Source organism: Saprolegnia parasitica (assembly GCF_000151545.1).
Source record: "Saprolegnia parasitica CBS 223.65 unplaced genomic scaffold supercont2.25, whole genome shotgun sequence".
In the NCBI taxonomy this organism is placed as follows: Eukaryota; Oomycota; class Saprolegniomycetes; order Saprolegniales; family Saprolegniaceae; genus Saprolegnia; species Saprolegnia parasitica.
Genome location: NW_012156419.1, coordinates 95,460 through 119,723, shown reverse-complemented (window position 1 = coordinate 119,723; position 24,264 = coordinate 95,460). Strand labels below are relative to the sequence as shown.

Below are 24,264 nucleotides of genomic sequence, written 5' to 3'. Positions count from 1 at the left end.
TCACGTGGGGGCGGTCAGAGCCGTCGCCGCTATTTATATAGCGACGAAAATACGAAGAAAAGCGACCCCAACACCAATATCGAAAGACGATGGTGCAATAATGATCGCTCGCTGGATATGAATATTTCTAAACGAGGTGGATCTTGGCATTTGTATGCAATCGAAATATCCGGACTCGCAACCGCCAATTATCCGGAATTACGTGGACGGCATGGATGTAATCGCAGCGCAATATTTTAATCGATGAGATGTCGCGCGCTCTATAGGCGCCTCCCTAATATTAAAATCATACTGGCATTAATATTTCCAGTCGGCCACCAGTCTTGTTCTTGCCCCTTCCTGCGCGATGACCGAGATCGAGATCCGGCGGAAGGTGAGCCGCGGGTCCCGGCGGACGGCGCGAGAAAACTACTTCGACATGGACAGCATCGATGATGCAGGCATGGCGCCGCCCAGCGCTGGCCACCGAGCGTCCATGCTGCACCAGGACTTCCGCAAGAGCGTCAAGCGCCTGGACTCTGGCCATCATGGTGGCGTCTTTGAGCATCTCCAGCGGCTTCTCGGCTTCCAGTTCGCGAGCATGCGCAACCAAAAGGAGCATGTCGCCGTGCTTCTCACGAACAAGCAGACGCGCCTTCACAACAAGGGCAGCGCGGACCCGGCGCGCGACGCTCTCAAGCAGCTCCACTCGGCCGTCTTCACGAATTACACCAAGTGGTGCAAGTTCCTTGGCACGAAGCCACGCTTTGTGGGAGCGAGCCAAGAGGCACAGATTGCGCTCTACTTTCTCATTTGGGGCGAGGCCGGCAACTTGCGCTTCATGCCCGAGTGCCTCTGCTTCTTGTACCACACGATGGCGAGCCGTTGGGAAAAGCTCGAGGCGTTGGGTCACAAACCCGAAATGGCGCCTGCTGACACAGCGTTCCTCAACAACGTTGTGAAGCCGCTGTACAAGGTTGTCGCCAAGATGAACCCGGCGCTGTCGTCCAAGTCGAAGAAGGACGACGGAAAGCCGAAGGACCACAAGAACGTGACCAACTACGACGACGTCAACGAGTTCTTCTGGACGCCCGAGTGCCTCAAGTTCGACGAGACGAACGTCGCGCGCGCATTTGAGCGGCGCGAGGTCAAGACGTTCAAGGAGCGCCGGTCGCTTTTGAGCCCGTTCCTCGCGTTCTACCGCATCTTCTTCTTCCTCCTCGTCATGCTGCACGTTCTGATTGCGATCGCGTACGTCGGCGTCAAGACCAACAACGGCAACGGGTCGGGTTTCCACATCTACGACGACTTCTTCTCGAGCGTCTACTCGAACCTGCGTCTTCACGCATTCTACTCGATCGCAGCATCTGTCGCCGGTCTTCTCGCGCTCAAGGTCGTGCTTCAAGTCTGGATTGACGGCGCGCTCATCTATAGCCACAAGATGTACGCGCTCGCCTTGTACGTACGTCTGCTTTGGCACTCGCTCTTCCTCGCGCTCTTTTGCTGCATGATCTGCTCGCCAAACGAAACGGACATGGTGCTCGGGAAGGACTACCTTAGCGCTGCGCCCATTTACATTGGCGTCTACGCGCTCCCGGTGGTTCTCGGCGCCCTCGTCTCGATGTGCTGCGGCAGTATGCACCTCCCGTTCCTTCGTGCACTCCAGGGCACGCGCTCGCAGTACATTGGTCGCGAGATGGGTCAGCCGTTTGGTGACTTCGTCAAGTACGCCCTCTTTTGGATCCTCCTCTTCGGCCTCAAGTTTGTATTCAACCTCCAACTCATGATCATGCCGCTCATGAACCCGAGCATCGAGCTCTACGCGCTGCACGTCGAGTCGCAGTCGTCGCTGCTCAACTCGGACCACAACTTGCTCTTCATTGCGGCGCTCTGGGCACCAACGTTCCTCGTGTACATCTACGACACGCAGATTTGGCTCGCGATCTTTCAGGCCATCATTGGCATGTTCATGGGCTTCCGCATGAAGATTGGCCACTCGTCGCGCGTGACGCAGTTCATGGCCAAGCTCCAGGGTGCGCCGACGCTCTTTGACCAAAAGGTTGTCTCGCGCGTCGCCCGTGGTATGCTTGCTGCGACCGCCGAGGGGTCGTCGTCGCCCGAAGTCCAAGCGCGCCTCCGCTTCTCGGTTGTGTGGAACGAGTGCGTGAGCAGCTTTCGTCTCTCGGATCTCATCGACGACCGTGAGTCGGCGATTCTGCAGTACCAGATCTCGGCGTCCGGCCAGGTCGACGACCCGGTCTTTCTGCTTGCGGGCAAGACGTCGCGTGCGTGCGACATCCTCGGCGGCATCAAGAGCCCGTCGCGCTCCAAGATCCAAAAAGACTTGTCTAAGGATGGTCTGGTCAACGTCACGATCAACGCGCTGGACTTGGGCGTGCGTATCTTGACCAAGCTTCTCGGACCCGAAGACGCTGCGATCATTGACGGCCTCCAGCATGCGATTGCAAACGCAGACGAGACGTTGCGGTCGGCAAATTTGACGCACGTGCCGCAGCTGCGCGAAAACGCGGTTGATCTGCTCGCGTGCCTTCTCGATATGCCGGACGCCGAGGACGAGCTGCCGACCAACGCCCGTGTCGGTAGCCAAGTGCTCCAAGATCGCGTTTCGCTTGTCGTTGAGCGCGTTCAGCACGTGTTTGGCACGCTCCAGCAAGTCTTGCCGTCCGACTGGATGCGCCAGCGCCTCGCGGGCTGCAAGTTTACGCAGCTCACGTCCGACATGACGCACCAGATGACGCTGCTTTCTTCGCTCTTTGTGGACGAAGAAGTCGCGTCTGACGACGACAACAGCGATGTCAGCATCACGGAGAGCGCGATGAGTGCGTGCACGCGGCTGACTTTTTGCTGACGCTCGACATTGCCGACGCTCTGCCGCGCTGCGCCGAGGCCCAACGCCGCATGAGCTTCTTCCTCAACTCGCTGGCCATGTACATTCCGCAGGTGGACGCGATTCAGAGCATGCACTCGTTCTCGGTCGTCACGCCGTACTACAACGAGCCGGTTCTGTACTCGCTGGAGGAGCTCAACGACCGCGTCGTCGTGAATCCGCTTTTCCGGGCCGCGGAGGCCAAGGCCAAGAAGGACAAGGTCGGTCGCGAAGATCTGAGCATTCTCAAGTACCTCATCACGTTGCACCCGGAAGAGTGGGGCAACTTTTTGGAGCGCCTTGGCGTCTCGTCGCGTGAAGAGGCGCTCGTGTCGTCGCCTACGCAGGTGCGACTCTGGGCGTCGATGCGCGGTCAAACACTCGCGCGCACGGTGCACGGCATGATGCTGTACGAAGACGCGATCAAGATTTTGCGCTGGCTCGAGATCGGGTCTGATCAGAGCATGTCACACGACGAGAAGATTGAGCAGATGGACCACATCGTCGGCATGAAGTTCAGCTACATCACGTCGTGCCAGATCTACGCGGCGCAGAGCGCGTCCAACGACCCGCGCGCGGCCGACATCGACCTCCTCATGCGCAAGTACCCCAATTGGCGCGTCTCGTTCATGGAGCAAGTCGGCGACTCGTACGAATGCGTTCTCGTCAAGGCCGACGGCGACGACATCGTCGAGGTCTACCGCTACGAGCTCCCGGGCCACCCGATCGTCGGCGAAGGCAAGCCCGAGAACCAGAACATTGCGCTGCCGTTCACGCGCGGCGAGTACATCCAGACGATCGATATGAACCAGGAGCACTACTTTGAGGAAGCGCTCAAGATGCCCAACTTTCTCGCGACGGGCAAGAACGTGCAGATCATCGGTATGAAGGAGTACATCTTCACGGCCAAGGCGTCGTCGCTCGCGCGCTTTATGACGCTCCAGGAGCTCGTGTTTGTCTCGCTCACGCAGCGTGTCATGGCCAACCCGCTCCAGACGCGCATGCACTACGGTCACCCCGACGTGTTTGACAAGCTCTACATCATGACCAACGGCGGCGTCTCCAAGGCCTCGAAGGGCATTAACTTGTCGGAGGACGTCTTTGCGGGCTACTCGTGCGCGCTTCGCGGTGGCAAGGTCACGCACGTCGAGTTCATGCAGTGCGGGAAGGGCCGTGACGTGACGCTCTCGCAGATCAACGCATTCGAGGCCAAGCTCGCGAACGGGTCGGCCGAGTCGTCGCTGTCGCGAGAGGCGCACCGCATGGGCGCGGGCATGGATTTTTCCGCCTCAACGCCATGTACTACTCGCACATGGGCTTTTACATTGCCAACTTCCTCACGGTCGTGTGCGTCTTTGTGTACGCGTACTGCAAGCTCTACGTGGCCTTGCACCTGGACGTCGAGCAGGCCGTGATTCCCGTCACGTCGGACCTCGACCACCTCGCGCAGGTCATGAACACGCAGTTCATCTTCCAGTTTGGCATGCTCATGACGATCCCGCTCGTGGCCACCTTGGTTGTCGAGGTGGGTCTCCGGCAAGCGGTCATTCAGTTTTGCGAGCTCATCATCACGCTCGGTCCCGTGTTTTACATCTTCGAGACGGGCACCAAGGCGCACTTTTTCGACGTGGCGATCCAGCGCGGTGGCTCCAAGTACCGCGGTACCGGTCGAGGCTTTGCGATTACGCGTGAGACGTTTGTCAACTTTTTCAAGGAGTACGCAGCTTCGCACTACCGCAAGGCGCTCGAGCTCATGGCACTCATGGTGCTTTTTGGCTTGTACGGCACGTTCAACATTGGTCTCGGCGCTCTCGACGCGTACTGCCCGAAGGACGGAAACAATACCGAGTGCCAGGGCAACCCGCCGAGTACGATCAACAACCTTGACTCGTACGGCAAGAAGGGGCAGAGCTACGGCGTCGCGTCATTTGCTGTGTGGCTCCTCGTCGTCTGCTGGTTCTTTGCGCCTTTCATCTTCAACACGGACGGCTTCGACTTCACGAAGACCCGCATGGACGTGCTCAACTGGTTTGATTGGCTCGGCACGACGTCGGCGGCCGACGACTCCAAGTCGGACTCGTGGGCCAAGTGGTGGCAGTCGGAGGCCGACTTGTACAAGCCCATCTCGTGGACGAGTCGCCTCTCGTACGCCTTGCGCGAGTTCCGACACATCCTCGTCGTCTACTACATCTTCACGTACTCGTTTGAGCTCAGCAAGATTGGCCTACTCCTCGCGGCGATCGGCGGCGTTGCTCTCGCGCTCTGGCTCGGTGGCACCTTCTCGCGTATCCTCTTTGGCAACAAGCTCCGTGGGCCGCGCGGCCTCTTGTACCTCGCGATCGTCCTTGGTATTACGATTGGTGGCGTCGTCGCCGTCGGGTCGCTCTCAAGCTGGTCGGGCATGAAGACGCTTAGCTTCTTTGTCGCCATGTACGCAGGCTTGTACTCGCTCCTGCAGTACTGCCTCGTGCTCCACGGTCTCTGTGGCCTTCCGATCGCGCGCTGGGGCCTTGTCCAAGAGCTTGGGTATCTCTTTGACTCGCTACTGGGCCTGCTCCTGCTGCTGCCGCTCGTGATTCTGAGTGCGATTCCGTTCATGCACACGATCCAGACGCGTATGATGTACAACGAAGGCTTCTCCAAGACCTTGTCCACGGGTGGCGAGTACGCAGCGTCCATCTCGATGTTTACGGGTATCTTTGGCGGCTTTACACACGGCTGGTTGCTTTGTGCGCTCTTCTCGCTGGGTTTTCTCAACGACACCAAGTGGATTGCGCTCAACGAGTCGTTTGCCAAATTTATTGGCGACGAAGGCTTCAAGTGGGCGTCGGAAGCGGCCAAGCGCGATTTCCAGACGAGCCTTTCGCTCTTTGCGGGCATTGGTTGCCTCGCGGGTGTCGTTTTCGGTGTCGGCCTCTGCTTCGCTGTCGGGCGCCGCACGACATTTGTGCTTTCGTCGGCGCTGACGCTCGTGGGCGTCGGGCTCATGTGGGCCGTTACGACCACGTCGTCGATGGTCGTCGTCGCTGTCATGGTCCTCGGCGCGGCGATTGCCATGTCGAGTATTGCGATCTGCTTGTACAACTATGAGATTTGCACGCGCGACTGGAAGTGCAAGGCCGTCGTCGTCTTTGTCTTCGGGAGTGCGCTCGGGTACTTCGTCGAGTCGCTCTTGTTGTACCAGTGGAACTACCACCTCCTCGAAGTCGGCTGGAAGGAAGACAAAATCAACATGTGGCGCCTCCAGTTCATCTACGGCGCGATCCCGTCGGTGCTTGTCCTCCTCGCGGGTTTTTCCTCCCGCAGAGCCCCGTGTGGCTACTGCGCCGCGGTAACAAGAAGGGCGCCGAGGCGACGCTCGTCCGACTCCGCCAAAAGCACGATATTCTGGACGAGCTTCAGGCCATCAACGACGCCATGTACCCGAAGGACCCGCCCAATCTCGCGTTCCGCGCGCTTCTCGTGATCTTGCTGCAGGTCATGTACGCGCTCGTGTCATCGGGCACTCTCTTTCTTCGCGTGCTCGTCCAAGGCACGACGAACGCACTCGGAGCGCCCGCGTCGCCGTGGCAGTGGTACTATGGTCTCATGTCGATGCTCGGCTGCCTCATGGGCTTTTTTACGATCGACGCGATCCGTCGCAAGACTCTGCTCAAAGACGTGCTGCCTCTTGTGAGCCTCCTCTCGGTCGCGGCGCTCGTGCTCCAAAACTCGCTCTTCTCGGAGGCGGACGCGCTCAAGGCCAAAGACCCGCCGGTGCTGCTCTCGGTCGTGCTCTTCCTGTTTTACTTCACCGTCGCGTACTCGGTCTCGACAGCGACGTGGCTCGTGGCAATTGAGGTGTTTCCCGGTGGCTGCCAACTCCGCTTTGTGCTCCTCTCGTTCCTCGTCTACTATGGCGTGCACACGGCGCTCGCGTTCGTGCGGCCCAACTTTATGACGGCGCAGATCGCTTTTGCGGCGCTTGCGATCGGCACCACGATTGTGCTCTTCGTCTTTGCCGCGAGCAACCAGCGCGGCGCGATCCAGCTCAAGCACGAGAAGACCAAGGAGCAAGCTGCGATCAAGGCGGCTGAGGAGGACGAGCTTCAGCGCAACACTCGCGCGTCGCGGTCGCACTCGTTCCTGCGGTCTCGTGCCGACCGCAAATCCAGTTTCAAGGACAAGGATGCGTACCACGCGTTCGAGTCGCCAGCTGCAACGTCGGTCAAGCCCCGCGTCGTGTAGGCAGTCCGATATATTTCTTGCATACTCTAATCTTTTTGCGCATCACGAGGTGGTCTCGTTTGAAGGGAATAAAACAATTCCCTTGGTTCGGCGGCTGCACCGCAACGAACCAAGTTGCCTGCAGTTGCCGTCGGCTGACGCTGCTGATGGGTGTGGGTCCGACGAGCGTTGCTGACCACACGAGCCACCTGTTGCACAGCCGTAGCACGATTGTGGCGTCAGTTTCTCCTGCGAGGAAGAGCGGGACGATCGACGGGATAATGCACTGAAGACAATCTGTGGGAAGGTGGCATCGACTTTGGGTGCATGTAATGAGGGACGTCGAACTGCAGTGCTGGTCGCATTTATACTACGCGTCGAGAAGCTCTCACAGTGGGACATAATCGGCTGGCAAGACGGTGTCGAGATATAAACAGCATTGCGTACAGTACACTCGCTTGATGGACGGTCGTCGGTGACTGGACCGAGTTCCTCGCGCATTCGCACCGACTCGTTTCTCGCTTTGCGTCTCGCGACGAAGGCTCGCCGTATCGCGTGTAGTTAGTTTCATGATGAAGATAGATAGTTGTCGATAGTTAATATAATGATACCAAGAGACAGAACTACTCGTTCGTCGCGTGCTGGAGGCACTGGTCCTGGATCTTGGCAAAGCGATGGCAGCCCGAGACGAGGCACGTCCGTCCGAGAAGTGACTGGAGCATGCTCACGGATGTCGGCGACTGCAGCATTGGCGAAAGCGGCTCCGACGAGGACGAAGACGTTGGTGACGTGGCCTGCAGCGGTGACAACGTCGCATGGGCCTCGCACAAAAGGCCGTCACCCGACTTGAGCTTGCAACTGCAGAGCTGGCAGTAGTTGGCACCGCGATGACGCCGGCACCGACCGTTGGCGAGAGACCGCCGGTGGCACGCGCCGGAGGTGCACTGGCGGTACCCGCCGTGACCGACGCAAAGACCAGAGTACTGGACGACCTTGTGGCACCCGAGGACGCTGCAGCGCTTGCCACCGCCGTGGGCGATACAGCAGCCGCCACTCTGCGCCCGCTTGACGCAACCGTCGACGTTGCACTTTTTGCCGCCGCCGTGAATCCAGCAGTGCCCCCCCGTCTGCGCACTCTTATCGCAGCCTTCGGACGCGCAGCGTTTGCCACCGCCGTGGGCGACACAGAGGCCGCGGCTCACGGCACTCGTGGAGCAATTCTCAACAGAGCACTGCTTGCCACCGCCGTGCGCGATGCAGAAGCCGCGCGCCTTGGCCACCTTGGCGCACTGCGGAAAGCTACAATGGCGCGGTGTGCGCACGCCAGCCTTGTTGGTGTGCAGGATCAGCGTCGGGAAGCTCATGACAGCAGTAGTGGTACTTGATCGCCGATTGGAAAATGAAATATACGTTGAAGAATCTTGGCGTGGTGGTGGCAGCATGTAGGTGCATGAGGCCAGAGCGACCTGGCCAGTGCGGGTGGTGAGCGACGAGACGGGGTCGCCACTCGAGACAAGTCCAATGACGGGGCCCGAAGCTGATGTTGGAACTCGAATCAGAGTTGCGAGCCAGACGCACGACATTGGTGCGCTGGCCCACAGTACTTGCTCCAACCATCATCGACACTTGACTTTGTATGGGTGCCACGCAGGAGACAGCGCGCGTGCCAGTACTGGGGCATTCGATCACCCACTGCCCTCATATTACCGCGTCTTGTACTTATTCTAGGAGCATAACACGTCGGATTATACGTCTCGGTGGTGTTTCGAACTTCCACAGTTGGCGGGCGAGTAGCCTCCTACTTTGCATGCGCGACAGGGGACATGGACTCGGGGCACTCACGCTTGACGGCGCCGTTTGGAGCCATCACCGTATTGGCTAAAATGAGCGCACATCGAGCTCACATTGCCAATGAAGCGTCTCCGCGAAATATTTTTGGCCAATCGATCATGCCGCTGTCTGGCGGCTTCACACACACTAGAAGTGTGACCAATGCGACGGTAGAAGCCGAGTACTGGACTGACCAGGACGCGCACGTGAGTGTATTCGTTCCGGTTGCTCTTCGCGTGCGTCCAGGGTCTGGGAAGCTGAGAAGTGGGTTGCGTGTGGTTAGAGAGATGCCAACGAGTCGTTCCTGGCCGCAGCGTGACCAACGCAGCAGTCTGGCCAAGTACGGGACATACGCTTGTATTGATGAACATAACGCATAAGGCTCCACTTGGTCTTCGCTGCGCTTGCTGTCGTGCGCGATTGAGTTCGGCATTTCGATATGTGAAGTTGCGTGCGTCTAGTCCTACAATTTTCTAGATGCTCGGCTTGGGCGCTGGACCGTAAAACCACTTGCTCGAGATTTTTCCGGACTCATGGCGCAGGAGGACGACGGGCTTGGCGGGATCGCGCTCTTCCCGGACGACCTCGGGTTTCCCAACGTCGAGTGCATCCAAGAGAATGGAGATGAGATACTCGTCGAGTAGGCCATGCATCTGCGTCACTCATAGCTGATGCGAACGACGTAGGGAGCTTACGGACGCGCAGACCTACGCACACGTCATCGCGCACTTGGAACGTCGCCGCATCAAGGCAAAGCTCGCCGAGGCGAATGGAAGTGCAAAGAGGCGCAAGACAGATGACGTGGCAGACGACGAGACATTGTCTGTCGCGAGCACGACCAAGGACGATGACGCAGCGTCGCCCCACGACGACGTGATCGACCCGCGTTTGCACTACCGTCCGATCGTGTCGGAGCTTCAGGCCGCGACCGTTGAGCTGCATCAACTCATCAACACGATCGACCTTCTCCGGCGCCGCGAGTACCTCGAAGAGGTGTTTTGCCAGCGCGAGGAGTCGCACTTGAAGGCGAAGAAGGAGGATTTGACGTACCTCTTGACGTCCAAGGCGACGCAAATCTCCGACGCAGCTAGCATTCTGACAAAGGGTGCAACGGCGCTACAGACGTCGGTGCAGAAGGAGCGACTCTTCTTCAAGGGCGCTCGCAATGTAGTGTCCTTGTACCGCATCAATAACCTGGCTCATGACGAATGTCGACTCGTGTAGCTTCTCGGGAAATGGAACATCACGGCGCCGATCCATGGCACGATCCCCAAGCCGTTCCGCGCGGGCGAGCCGCTTGCCGTCGACTGCAGTTTTGCCACATGTAGGCTACGTACCATGTACGACGACGATGACGATATGCGTAGCCGGCTCCAAATTTGTTCCTCCAACGATGTCGATCAACGATGTGGCGTACGCTGAGGTAGCCCCCAAGTTGCGTTCGTGTCGCCAGCTCACGCACACTATAGCTTAGTCGCACGGCCGTCGGATTGGTTCGGGTCGCGACGCCCGAATTCCATCTTCAGCGCACACTGCAGGTCTGCGGCACGACGATGTTGTCTTGGCGTCTCTCATAAGCTCTGTAGCTGGAGTTGCGCTCGACCCTAACGTCCGAAGTCCTCGACTCGTACACCTTGCCTACCTTACCGATTGCTGCCTGGTACGGCAGCTTTGACATGCAATCGCAATCTCAATGTCTGCTCAGGGAAACCACCGAGTACGACGAGCTCACAAATTCGGTCGACGACGCCGCCAAGCTCGAAGAGCACAACCAGGCGTTGCTAGTGGCGGTCCAGCACGCCGTCTACTGCGAAGAAACATTCGAGACTCTTATGCAAGAGGTGGGCTGCCTGTCTCTTGGTGTAGATGCTATTATTGATCGTGTAGGCCCTTTTACCATCGGCTAAGTGGGTCGAGACGCTTTTTCCTCTCCCAAACTACACGCCAACTGTATCGACGTCGCGCAGCACGTCCAAGGTCGCGCCGATCTCCATGTCGTCGATCAAGGACGATGAGATCCAAGTGCGCATGGACCAGCACCAGCTGCTCACGATTCGTCTCGTCGACGCCAGTGACGGTACGGCGTTGGCGCCGCCGGCGCCTTCGTCGCTATGTCACCTTGCGACGACGCTGCTGCTCCAAGAAACCCGCAAATTTCACGTACGCTGCAACCAAGCCAAGCGCCCCGCACTCTTCACCCCGTCAGCGTCGCCTGGCCGCCCGCGCACGCTCCAGACTCTTATCAACGTGCTCTCTCACGCCCTTCTCAAGAAGCAGCTCCAAACGTACCTGGATGGTCTTGCGGCGTCACTAGCGACGGGGAACGCCGCTGTTCGAGTTCTCGACGACGGTCTCTGCCAGCCGCGCTGCGACTCGACGCGCGGTATCTACATGCTCTTGCGCTGGAAGGTCTGCCCGCAACTCTCCACACTGGCTGCACTCGAGCTCAGCATCGGCAAGGACTACTACTCGGGTATCCTATTGTTGTTTGGTGCCGCATACGACATGCGTTGACGTAGAGGTGCTTGTGCGTGGCACGCGCATCGAGTGCCACGGTGACGTGGTTCAGCACGTGTTTGGCCTCGATGCGTTCAAGGCGTGGGTCGAAGCCGTTGTGTGCCAGCAAGTTACGATTGCGCTGCACCGCGATGTCAAGGCGCTTGGCATGAAGAAGGTCGTGCTCGAGAATGACCGTCGCCGCCTTGTCTTGCTCGCAGCACCTGCGTGGGACGGTACGTACGTCGGCGAAGGCAAGATTTCGGACGACACGGTTCTCAGCTCCTTGTATGTGTTTTTTCTTCTACATTTTTTTACGCCTCGTGCACTAGGCTTCTCGAGCCTATCGTCGTCGAAATGAAGGTCACGATAGCCTGCTCTGTCGTCGCGCTCAGTGTGCCGCCGAGCGTGACACCGTTCGTCGTCTCGGAGGGAACGCAGATCCAGTGGAGTGCGCTTCCGGGTGCAAGCGACGCTGCAAAGCTCGCGTGGCTCACGCGGCAGTTTGAGATGCTACCTGCAGTCCTCTTGAGTTAGTAGGACGACGACTGACTACGTACGACTCCACATCATTCTTGCTAATCGTACCAGCCTCTTTCGTACGGGTTTGTGGCGATCGTTCGATGTAGCGTTCGCGATGGGTGGTGGTGTAAGCCCACGAAGGATAGAAATGACAGTGATATGGTGCAAAGTTGTTTTTCGGAACACGCGACACTTCGCTTGCGAAGCATTTTGGACGAGATACTACGAAGTCCCCGTTCACTCACGCAAATCCTTGACGCCTTGTCGCGCTGTATAACGTAAAAGAGATGTCGCAACGTCATTTTCTATTTAGAGCCCAGACCAAGAACAGTTCGTACCATGAATCTTATAGCACGTCGCCACGCCCGACATTGTTGTGTCAGCGCAAATTTTTGCCGCCGTCGTCAGCGGTTGCGAAGATTAGATCCAAAGCGCAGAAAACGAGGACGATGGCGGCGGACAACGTCAGCGACATTCGACGACAGGCACCGAGATGCTCCTCCGGTCGAAGATTCGACAGCGCCGTCACTCAAGGCACTTTTGCCACTGGCGACCAACTCCCCGATGGCTTCCTGCCCTCGTTGCTGCTGCGTGTCGGCGGTTTTGACGCTGTCCGCATTTCCTTTCCGCTGCATCCCGAGCAAACCGCGATGCTCAAGGCCGTCTGCACCATCTCGCCGTTTGGCCGTGGTCACGACACGGTCATCGACACGAATGTCCGTCGCTGCCGGCGTGGACGGCTGCCGTCAACCAGTTGGTCATTGACGCATGCGAGAAATTCGGTCTTTCGTTCCCTGTCGACGCGCACTTGTACAAGCTGCTCTTGTACGAGGCGGGTGACCAGGACACGGAGAAGTAGCCGGGCATGTTTGGGACATTGCGTCCAGCTTCCGGCAGAGCACACGGGGGTCACTTGGACGTCCGACACAGAGGCCAGACGAAGCGATTTGGTTTGGACAGCCCCGCGAGCGCTGCACTACTGCGCTTTCTTTGCCGACGTGCACCACGCCGTCGCGCCCTTGACGTCTGGCCACGACTCGTTATGACATAAAACCTCGTGCGTCGTGGGGATATTGGCAAAGTCGCGATTCCAAGCGACGCCGATGTTGTGGAGCGCACCACGGCGGCCGTTGCCAAGTGGACGTCGGCACCCAACAAGCTCGTGCTCGACCTGGATCACGAGTACACTAGCGTTAGCGCGACGTTTGCGACGCTCAAGGGCAAGGACCGCGCGCGTGTCCAAGTACTCCAGGCGACTGGTCTACTGGAGCTGCACCTCGTCGTGATGCAGACGCGCGTGTCCGGAGGCACATTTCGGGCTCAATTTTCGGAAGTGGCAGCGAAGGGGTCTTGAAATGGGCCAGATCGGCTACGATTGAAAATGCTTAAGATGGACGGCAGTCGCGGTAAGAAGCCGACGTTGCTGCAGTGGGTCAACGAGCGCAACCAACGGGTGTACTTGCCGGCTGTCGAGTTCGATTTAACGTCGGGGATGATCAATGAAGTCGCCGACTTTTTCAACTATTGTGGTGCAGCGCACCTGCGACAGCATGTCTTTGACTCGTTCCGTCTCTTGCGCCTCGTCTCCCTCGCCTCGTCCCCGCTCCGAATCTCTTCTCGCCTCGTCCCCATTTCTCCAAGCTGGTCCTGCGTGCCTTTTGTATTGCGTGTCTACGACAATATTGACCAGTTCATCCATAACTACATAATTCACTCTCCAATTTGCATCACTGTGTCCAAGCCTCCTCTCAGGGCTTGGGTCTCAACACGGCGGTGAAGCATAAAGAATTCTTTTGTTGCTGACAAGCAAACCTCCCCCAACGCTCCCCCAAGATGGCCACGTCACCTCGTGTCCAACCCGTGGACCCTAAGAATGTCCCGATCCCCGAGACGCCCAAGGCGGCGCCAACCTATCGTCGTAGCAGCACGGACGCCTCGATGGGTGCTTTCGATGACCCGGACGCAACGGTCACGTTGACGCTCGGGCAGATGGACGACCTTTTCAACACGTTCGTCACCAACAACCAGTGGCTCGGTGCGGCAGCCCGGACGCGCAGCCTCGCGCAACAACTGCCGCCGGTCGAGTTCCATCATTTCACTCATCTTGCGCCTGAATCCATCGAGCAGAATCGCCCGGCACCAGACGGCCCTGGGCAGTACGCCAAGACCATGCCTGAGGGTTTCACGCAAATCGTCACAGCCGACGACATCAAGGCGCCGTTCCTCAACTCGAGCGACACCGCGAAAACGAAGGCTTTCTGGCTCGAGTGGCACCGCTACGAAGATGCAATCCAAGAGCGGTTCAACCAGTTCGGCGGTCAAGTCGCCATCCAGCGGCGCGTGTTGCGCTATTGCGTGGACAACAACACACTTCGGACGATGCTGCGCTACCGCTGGGGCCAAGGCAGCCGGGACCTCGACTCAGTCCCGGACGACGAACTCTACGCGTTCTTCAAGACCGACTGCGAGCGCGTGAAGACCAACGTTGCGGACTTCTTTGCGCGTGTGCGTCGGGAACTTCGGTGCGACGAGACGATTCGCAACGGCGAGTCTCGTGCCCTTGTACTGATCGAACAATACGCACGCATCTGCGACGAATCGGGTTTCCGCGAGTACCACGACGTGGAGCCCGAATCCGCCCGCAACCACATCATCCACGCGGTACGGCCCGAATACCTCCAGTCGTATTTGCGTCAAGAGATCAACTTCTCCAAGAAACGTTACAAGCGGTGGGACGACTTTGTGGGTCTTCTCATCGACACGTTTGGAGCCTACACCCGCTTCGACAATTTCAAGAAGCCCTCCGCCGGCACGCCTCCCGCCGGCGACACCGCGCCCGATGGCGTGACGAAGGACAAGAACAAAGTGCACAAGAAGCAAGGCTCGAAGGCCGACGTTAGTGGTGCTAAGGTGCCTGGTGGCGCTGCGACAACGAAGAAGGCGCACACCGGCGACTCCAAGCCCAAGCATCCATGCCTCAAGTGCAAGGCTGTCGACCACAACGTCTGGAAGTGCCCGCTCATCCCGGACAACGACACCGGCGTAGCGGAGAAGAAGGCCCTCCTCAAGGCTTTCTACGACCAGCAGCGTGCGACCCGACGACGCCTCCGATCCCCGCAACAACATGATCCAGTCTGCGGAAGGCAGCCTCGTCCCAGCCACTGAGCAACCACCCGCGATCTCTTGTCCGGCGTCCTGGCCGGACCAGTGCCGGTCCCTATCTCGGTGCAACTCGATTCGGGCGCCGATATGACGGTCGTCACGCGGGCGTGGGTGGACAAGGCTCTACTGGCCGGAAGCGACGTCAAGCCGACGGTTTTGGCGGTCCCGCAACGTGTGCTGACATTCACGGGCCAAGTGTCAACGATCTCGGAGAAGGTCGTGCTTGACCTCATCTTGCCCGCTGGCAGCAGCTCGCTCAAGCTCCAATCGCTCCCCTGCATGATCCAAGAGGACGAGCTGCCAGACTATTGCGGCGATCTGCTGGTGTCTCGTCACGTGATGCACCAACTCGGCTACGACCCGACGTCTCTCCTCCAGAAGGCTGGCGAGATCCGTCGCGTTTGGGACTTTGCCGACCTACCGCCGCTCGACCAAGCCGACGGTCTCCCCGCATTGGCACGCTCATGGCCGCGCCTGCCGCCACGATGACGGACGATCCCGTCTACGATGGCCTCGAAACGTGCCTGCCGACGCCCGACCCGCTGGACACCCAACGACGCGAGGTACGCGAGATCCTCCAACAGCGTGTGGCCGAGGCCAAGGCAAACGGCCTCCCTCGTGCCTTGTGGCCCGCGCTCGAGCAACTGCTCGAGAAGCACAGCGACATCTTTCGCACGGCGATTGGCTTGGACCCGCCGGTCGACTACCCGCCGATGATGGTCAAACTCAAGCCCAACGCCAAGCCGTACAAGTGCTCGCCGCGCCGTCTCCCTCCTCAACAGCGCGAGTGGCTGCGGAACTACGTCTCCGGTCTCGTCAGCTCTGCGATCCTGTACCGCAACAACAACAGTGCATGGGCGTCCAACCCGCACATGGTCCGCAAGCCCGGTACCAACGACTGGCGGCTCACCATCGACATGCGGCAAGCAAATGCGTGTACCGAGGACGTCCAGTGGCCTATGCCCAACCTCGAAGCGATTATGGAGCATCTGCTCGGCGCCGAGGCTCTGGCTATCCTCGACATGTTCAAGGGCTACTGGCAGTTCCTGCTCCACGAGGCTTGCCGCGACATTTTCTCGTTCATGACGGACATGGGCGTGTTCTCGAGCACTCGCATCCCGACGGGTGGTAAAGGCTCGGTCGCCTACTACCAAGCCGCCGTCACGGACATCTTTGAGAAGTGGCTCTACAAGTGCCTCCTCATCTGGATCGACGACTTTTTGATCTACGCCAAGACGCCTGAAGACCTCATGACCAACCTCGACGCCATCTTCACACGGTGCGCCGAGGTCGGCCTCAAGCTCAACCCACCAAGTGCGTGTTCTATGCGCGCGAGATCAAGTGGTGCGGCAAGATCATCTCAGGCCGCGGCGTGCAGCACGACCCGGCTCGTATCAAGGCCCTGGTCGATCTCCCTCTCCCACGTACCGGTGCTGAGCTCATCCAGTTCATGTGCGCCTCGAACTGGATGCGGACGCACATCCCACGCTACGCAGAAGTCTCAAAGCCGCTACAAGACGCGTTGTTGCGTGTCTATCAAGCAGCCGGTACGAACAAGAAGCAGCCTCTTGCCCGCTTCTCGCTTGATGGTTTCTTCTCCTCTGCTGAGCTGGACGCGTTCGCGGCCATGAAGGCGGCGATCGCCTCAGCTACGCTCCTCGCGCATCCGGACCCGAACCAAGTCATCTGTGTTTTTCCCGACGCGTCGCTCGACTTCATCGGCGGCATCGTCACGCAGGTGCCGAAGGATCAACTCGAGCTCCCCGTTGACCAACAAGACCACACGCCGCTCTTTTCCACTCCAAGGCGCTGCGTGGCTCGCAACTTGCGTGGTCGATCCTCGAGAAGGAAGCGCTGGCGATGCTCGACACGGTGCTGCGTGTGCCCCACCTCACGCTGCGCACGACCGAGTTCTGTCTCTTCGTGGACCATGCCAACTTGATCTACCTCTTCGACCCGAAAGGCCGGGATCCGTCCCTCCCGCGCCACACGTGCGACAAGGTCCTTCGCTGGAGCCTCATCCTCATGGGCTTCCCGTACAAAATTTATCACATCTCGGGTCAAGCGAACGTCTGGGCCGACCTTCTTTCTCGATGGGGTGCCGGTCCGGGCAGCACTGCTCCGGTGTCTTTTTGCGCGCCTCACTCGGCGCCGGCGACGCCCGTCAACAACGCGATCATCCAAGTACGGTTCCCCGACAACCCGCGACCTTTGGCCGACCCCGACTTTGTCTGGCCATCGGTGGCGGAAATTGCGGTCCTACAAAGACAATGCCAAGCACAAGGCGCCGCCCTGCAGCTGTCCAAGGACTCCGCCGACGGACTGCTCCGCGACAACAACGGCAGCGTGTGGATTCCCGACGCGCCCGACAACGACATCAAGACAAGGCTCGTGATTCTTGCACACTGCGGCCTCGCGGGCCATCATGGCATCGACACGACGCTTCGCGTGCTTCACGACCACTACACTTGGCCCGATCAAGAGGCCGACGTCACGCGTTTCTGCCAACAGTGCTACCAGTGCCAGAAGTCTGCCCCAGGTAAGGTCATTCCCGTGCCTTTGGGCAGCCAGATCCACGCCTCCAAGCCCAACGAAGTGCTCCACTTTGACTTTTTGCACATGGGCCCCTCTACCACCGGCGAAGTCTACGTCTGCATCCTCAAGGACGACTTTAGCGGCTGGGTCCAAGCGACAAGCCACGCGGCGGCCGACGTCGACGCGTTCTTGGACGCTTTTTTCCGCTACACCAACCAGTTCGGCGTCCCGACGACTTGGGTGTCCGATCAAGGCACCACTTCAAGAACCAAGTCGTCAAGGAGCTGAGCCGTGTCTATGGCGCCGGGCACCATCTCACAGTCCCGCACACGCCGTGGTCCAACGGCACGGTCGAGATCGTCAACCGACGCTTCAAAAAGCTCGTCCAGTGCCTGCTCTCGGAATGGCAACTCCCGTACTCCTCGTGGCCCGTGGCAACCGCCGTGGCCATGAAGATCATCAACCACTCGCCGTCTCGTCTTCTCGGCAACCGTTGCCCGATCACGGTCTTCACCGGCATGCCGCCGCGCCTGCCGATCGAAGGTATCTGCAACCCGTCACGTTTGACATGGTCGACTACGACACGTTCATGCGTACCCGATACGACGACATCGACGAGCTCCACAAAGCCCTCTTCGAGATGCACCGACAAGTCGCGGACCGCAAGGCACACGTCCGCGAGCAAAAGCGCCAAGCCCAAGATCGCGCCACCAAGGCAGTCCTCCGCCAGTACGCGATCGGCGACTTCGTCCTCGTCCACACGACGCGCCCAAGCGTGCCCAAGGCCTCCTTTTGCTGGGATGGCCCGATGGTTATCAAGGACACAGTATCCGACTGGGTCTACCTCGTAGAAGAAGTACGCTCCAAGAAGACTCACTACGTCCACGCCGCGCGCCTCAAGGTCTACAACAACGCGTCGAAGGAGCTCTCGTCTCAACTGCTCGACGCCATCGACTTCTCAAGCATGATCACCGAGGTCGATCATTTTCAAGGCCATCGCATCAATGAGGCCGGTGTCATGGAGCTCGATACGGTCTGGCTCGGCATCGAAGGCAGCTCGTGGGAGCCCGTCGCCATCATGGTCGAAGATGTCTACCTCAAGTACAAGCAGTACATGTCCAAGGCCTGCGCTCAAGTTCAACCCGGCACGATGGCTCACAACGAACTCACGGCCATCCTCCGCGAATTCCCGGCCGATGCGTCCAGCCAGCACTCGGCCAAGGCGGCTCGCAAGGGCCGTACGCAGCGCAAGCGCCTCCAGAAGGCCAAGGCTCCCGCCAAGACTACAACCCGTCGCGGGCATCTTTAAAGAAGGGGTGTGTGGTGCAGCGCACCTGCGACAACATGTCTTTGACTCGTTCCGTCTCTTGCGCCTCGTCTCCCTCGCCTCGTCCCCGCTCCGAATCTCTTCTCGCCTCGTCCCCATTTCTCCAAGCTGGTCCTGCGTGTCTTTTGTATTGCGTGTCTACGACAATATTGACCAGTTCATCCATAACTACATAATTCACTCTCCAATTTGCATCACTGTGTCCAAGCCTCCTCTCAGGGCTTGGGTCTCAACACGGCGGTGAAGCATACTATGGAGCTGACGGAGCGCGTGCACAAGGGCGTCACAGGCAACGACGGCCCATCGCTTGAGTTGGCGTATCGCCGGTCGTTGCTCATGCTGTGGCCGCGCACCAACGACTTCGAAGTCCCACGCTTTAGACCGGCGCTGGACGACGTCGCTCAGCTATTTGGCGTCGGCAACGATACCGCAGACGCTATAATTGTGGCGCGCATGGGGGCGTTTACGATGACACCGACGGCCTCGGAGCTTGCTTTTGTACGATGCGGCAAAGACGACCGCATTTGAACCAGCAGCTGCTGTGCTGCGTCATGGATCCACGAAGCCCGATCCGACGGTACCCAACCGCGGCTACGTGAGATACGGTGGCACGAATGAGTATCGAGGCTCGCTCAAGAAGTTTTCGGTATCTCAGTTCCGTCGATTGCAGCACTGATGAACGCTGGTGGATGGACGCCGGTAGTCAGCCATCTCGTCTGCAGCTCGGTGGTTGTATCCCTCGACGGCGCTGCCGTTGTGCAACTTGCTAGTGCCGCTCCTGCTGCCACCAGTGCGCTGCTCTCAATCCTTTTTGGAGCTACTAGTAGAGAGCAGCTGCAACTGGTGTCTTTGATGACGCTGCACGATTTCGACGCTGCTGGTCACATGCCACCTAGCCTTTTCATGCAGCTTGTGGCGACAGCAGCGTTGAGCTACTTCGATTTAGCGGCTCTAGTGACACATGCCTCACACGCACATTCAGCGAGCCTCTTGCCCGTCGCTCTATCGCAGCGGTGACTCGACCGTATGCACACAGAGTCTATCTCGGCGACGCTGCTCGCAGTGCCCTTCGCCGCGCCCTCCTTTGTGCAATCGCTTTGGGCAAGTACCAACAAGTCTTTGTGCCACACGTTCTGGAGGTTGCATTGTGCAACCTCCAGAATTTACACCCGACTGATATGCGAGCAAGATTATGTTGAACCACCGATGGATACATCGATGCATAGATACCGACCGGAGCATGCACGAACTGGGGTGCATTGTGGGGGCATTAGACCTTTGCACGTTCCAAGGACAGCGCAGATCGGACCGAATAGCCGGTGTACGTTGCCCGCGTTAATGAGCCTTGGGGAATTGAAGGCCTTAATCGAAATAAACGCAGCTTGTCCCACGGCCTGGGGTAGCGCTCGACGAGGTGACCAAGGTTTTACAGCGAGGAGGCTAAAATCGCGAAAAACGCCATCGAAATGTACGGGAGGTAGCCGCAATCGTAGAGCTGTTGTCGTGCCACCACGAGTGTTGTGCCCATCACCAACGTCAAACTTCATTGTGCCGTCCACCCCTGCATCGTACTAGCCCACCACTATTTATACAGAACCCTGTAGGCAGTACGGAAACGAGATGTAGCGTAAACAGATGGTTGTGCGAAGATAAAAACCGAGTCGAACACCATCGGCCACTGAGTAGCCACCGAGGATGGCTGCAAGGCTGTGGCTAGCATAAATATTTGGCTGGTGGCTACCGCGGGGCTCGCTACGATCGTCGACACCGCCACTTGGGTGGAAAGTGGCTTCGAACTCAGGAGCTCACGAAGTTTCTTTCCTTCGCGGTGCAGCTGCTACCATGCGCGCAGCTTGTCCTCGAAAACTTCTTTGGTCTTGGTGACTTCGCAGCGCTCGTTCTTGCCCGTGCCATAGGTAGTTGTGGTAGCACTTATGCTGTCCGACTTGTTGGAGAACATGGATGCAAAAGTACGTGATTGGGCCGTGCTTGGGCAATGCCGCAAAAGCCCGAAACGACCATAAGCTGCGTCGGTCCACAGAGGAACGCTTGGACGTCAGGGCGTACCGACAGCGATGCGTTCGATTGACACCACTTGAATGCTGGTGGCGGCTCGTTTGCTGGTGGCAGTAGGCTCAGTCGAAAGAGGGCGAGGGCAATGCAAAATGACAAAGTGCCAGCTGCTGACAGCGCTCGTCATTGACGATTGTGTCGTTGCGACGACCACATGTCGCCTTGAGGGACTCGACAAAGACAGGCGCCGACTCCTGCACCAAGAGCAGCGTTGACGCAATCGTGAAAGAGTGTGTCGCGTCCGGGGGCTTCTTCGCCAACGCGACGGCTAGAGGTACCAGCCTCAGGCTCTTCTTGTTCGCCGCAAGTTTTACAAGCGAGACCATGACGGCGTACTTTAGCGCGGGGGTCGTCACGAACGAGCACACAGAGTGAGGTTTTTGGCCTTTAGGCACTGAAAACATAGTGTCTGCAATCGCGACCGCTAGAGGTACGGAAGCTGAGCTCTTCTTTCCAACCGCATACTTGACGAGCGAGGTCACATCGGCGTACTTCGGTGCTACAGTGAACTAGTACACGAGCTGCAAAAGACGTCGGTAGACAGACGGCCATTGACACACACGTCGTGCAACACCAGGGGCGAAACTAGAGGCAGCTACGTGTACTTTCAGTCAACGGCAACAAAGAGCACGGGCGAGTTGCACGATAGGGGGGGCCTCGAGACGCGGCACGACCGTCTTGGTGGCGAGCTGTTCCTTGCCACTCGTCCACTCGAACGCAGTCAGAAACGCACTAAGTGATGCAACGAGAATATCCGACACTTCGTCTACCGTAGACGCTTGTTGGTAGATACCGTAGCTGTCGTGTATGTCGAGGGCTTGGGCACACCCGCCCAGTTATCAAGTATAACCAGCGCCGGTTTCAGCGCATACCACGCAGCCACGGCTATGAGCGCAGTTGCGATCAGTGCTGGCTTGGGCGCTCTTATAAATCCCGCAATGCGCACCAACAGCGCCTCGCGGTGGACATATCGTTGGCGGTAATGAGTGTGTCGAGGTGCTGAAGTGCGGCGTCGGCGGTTCCAGGGCACACTCGCTTTCGACCAAAAGACGAGAAGCGTCCGTTGATGTGTGAACTCAAACGTTGGGCTGGAGTTGCTCATGAAGCCCTCGTACTCGCGGTCGGTGGGCTCCATAAATGTATCAACGAAGATGTCGTCGACATCGTTGACAAGTTCTTCATCGAGGTTAACCTTGAGAGAGAGGACAACGGAGCCTTTTCGTTTCGCTCGCTAATCAATGTCATAACGAGTCGTGGCCAGACGTCAAGGGCGCGACGGCGTGGTGCACGTCGGCAAAGAAAGCGCAGTAGTGCAGCGCTCGCGGGGCTGTCCAAACCAAATCGCTTCGTCTGGCCTCTGTGTCGGACGTCCAAGTGACCCCCGTGTGCTCTGCCGGAAGCTGGACGCAATGTCCCAAACATGCCCGGCTACTTCTCCGTGTCCTGGTCACCCGCCTCGTACAAGAGCAGCTTGTACAAGTGCGCGTCGACAGGGAACGAAAGACCGAATTTCTCGCATGCGTCAATGACCAACTGGTTGACGGCAGCCGTCCACGCCGGCGACAAGTGAACTTTGTCGGCGGTTGCCTCGATGCAGCGACGGACATTCGTGTCGATGACCGTGTCGTGACCACGGCCAAACGGCGAGATGGTGCAGACGGCCTTGAGCGTCGCGGCTTGCTCGGGATGCAGCGGAAAGGAAATGCGGACAACAGCGTCAACGCCGTCGTCACCCCAGGTACTTTTGCCTTGGGTGACGACGCTGTCGAGGATCGACCGGAGGAGCGTATCGGTACCTGTCGTGTTAAAGTCGCTGGCGTGGTCGAGGTGTTGTTCACTCGGCTGCCATCGACGTCGATGACCTTGATCTCATCTTCCTCGTCATAAAAATCGTCTTCGCTCACGATACCATCGTCCTCGTCCTAGTGGTCACTGGATTCTTCTTCTTCGGTCTCGCTAACGTTGCCCTCGTTTTCACTCCTCTGGTTCCTGTTGACAACGAGCTGATCGCACTTGGCCAATAAAGTCTGAAACATGATGTCCTGCGACAAGCCTTGCACTGTTTCGATGAGAGCATTTTCACAAGGCGACGACTGTTCGCAAGATACGCCCCTTCGTGAAAAGGACGTTTCGACTTCCTATGCGCGCAAAACACACACCTAGGTGTCGTCGACCACGCTGGCAAAGCTCGCTGGCAATGGTCTAGGATTGGACGATTCTGGACGTACAGAGCTTGGGCGTCGTCAGGACCAGTTCATTTGGGACACGGAGTGCATGTCGGGAAATTCTCGGACATTTCACCGTTAGAATGGACTTGCCTGAGAGCACTAAAAGTCGCTGGAGCTTCATCGTTCGTTGCCATCGGGGCCGTTCCGTGGGCAGAGGTAGATGCCGACGTCTGCTCCACAAAGCCTGGTGCATTGAACCGCTCAGGTAAATGCAAACCGGGAGAAATTGCGAAGCAGACAATGTTTGTAGCCTCCGCCGTGGGCCCAATTGCGTCAAATGTTTGACGGTATGAAGCTGCGACTTTAACGCCAAGCTCGGCCAGCGCGAAGCCAACGAGGCCTTCATGGGCCAGTTTTGTCGCGGCTACCGCAACGCGAAAGGCGAAGCTCTTGCCGACCTCTGCGTTGGCCATAGGCGGTCAACGCGATGTTTCCCAAGCGCGCCAAGACCTCACGACGTGGACGCACAACTGCGGCTCGTGTACTGTGTACAACCAGATCGACTACGTCTTGTTCCCGCGCGCCATGGTCGAGTCGTGTCTCGACGCGCACAGCTGGGGAGGCCTACAAGCTCGTGACGGCCGACTTCAAGATGTTCCAGGCGCTCGGTCGAAAGATACACGCGACCACGTGCAGATGCACTGGATATAAGTAGCTCGATGTCGCCAAGGACAAAACCACTATGGCCGCGTTCCGCGATGCCGACGACGCCGACGAAAAGTCACCTGACACGTCATGGCGCGAGCTTCTCGCCGCCTTGGTAACTGCTGCCGGCACGACGCTCGGCCACATTGAGACCAAGGGCCGCTACAGGTACGACGACGCAATCTTGGCGTCTCTGGCTCGTGGCCAGAAGGCGCTGCGCCTACGCATCGACAACATGAAGACCGCCGACCCCGCCGCCACCCGAGACCTCCGCATCGAACGCAACCTAGTCATGCATAGGATCCGCATGCGCTGCCGCGACCTTGTCAACGCTAAAGCTGACGCCCTCGTCGGTGAGATCGAAAACTTGAGCC

At 58.6% G+C, this 24,264-nt stretch overlaps 5 protein-coding genes across 5 annotated transcripts; 3 read left to right on the top strand and 2 right to left on the bottom strand.

Moving 5' to 3' along the window:
* Window positions 1-475: 475 nt before the first annotated feature.
* Window positions 476-7,093, top strand: SPRG_20212 (hypothetical protein; the record flags this gene model as incomplete). The annotated part of the gene is made up of 4 exons (XM_012345811.1): window positions 476-2,794; window positions 2,821-4,091; window positions 4,118-6,137; window positions 6,173-7,093. 4 exons carry the CDS (start codon window positions 476-478, stop codon window positions 7,091-7,093), a joined length of 6,531 nt encoding a protein of 2,176 aa, XP_012201201.1.
* A 602-nt stretch (window positions 7,094-7,695) lies between these two features.
* SPRG_20211 (hypothetical protein) lies at window positions 7,696-8,436 on the bottom strand (the record flags this gene model as incomplete). Its single annotated transcript, XM_012345810.1, has 1 exon — window positions 7,696-8,436. One exon carries the CDS (start codon window positions 8,434-8,436, stop codon window positions 7,696-7,698), a length of 741 nt encoding a protein of 246 aa, XP_012201200.1.
* Window positions 8,437-9,435: 999 nt separating this feature from the next.
* On the top strand, window positions 9,436-11,935 carry SPRG_20210 (hypothetical protein; the record flags this gene model as incomplete). Its single annotated transcript, XM_012345809.1, has 10 exons — window positions 9,436-9,542; window positions 9,589-10,069; window positions 10,127-10,226; window positions 10,270-10,325; window positions 10,372-10,440; window positions 10,489-10,562; window positions 10,608-10,743; window positions 10,790-11,375; window positions 11,422-11,686; window positions 11,731-11,935. 10 exons carry the CDS (start codon window positions 9,436-9,438, stop codon window positions 11,933-11,935), a joined length of 2,079 nt encoding a protein of 692 aa, XP_012201199.1.
* Window positions 11,936-13,909: 1,974 nt separating this feature from the next.
* On the top strand, window positions 13,910-15,085 carry SPRG_20209 (hypothetical protein; the record flags this gene model as incomplete). The annotated part of the gene is made up of 2 exons (XM_012345808.1): window positions 13,910-14,425; window positions 14,453-15,085. The coding sequence occupies 2 exons, from the start codon at window positions 13,910-13,912 to the stop codon at window positions 15,083-15,085; spliced, it is 1,149 nt and encodes a 382-aa protein (XP_012201198.1).
* A 7,360-nt stretch (window positions 15,086-22,445) lies between these two features.
* Window positions 22,446-22,929, bottom strand: SPRG_20207 (hypothetical protein; the record flags this gene model as incomplete). The annotated part of the gene is made up of 2 exons (XM_012345807.1): window positions 22,446-22,859; window positions 22,927-22,929. 2 exons carry the CDS (start codon window positions 22,927-22,929, stop codon window positions 22,446-22,448), a joined length of 417 nt encoding a protein of 138 aa, XP_012201197.1.
* Window positions 22,930-24,264: the final 1,335 nt, after the last annotated feature.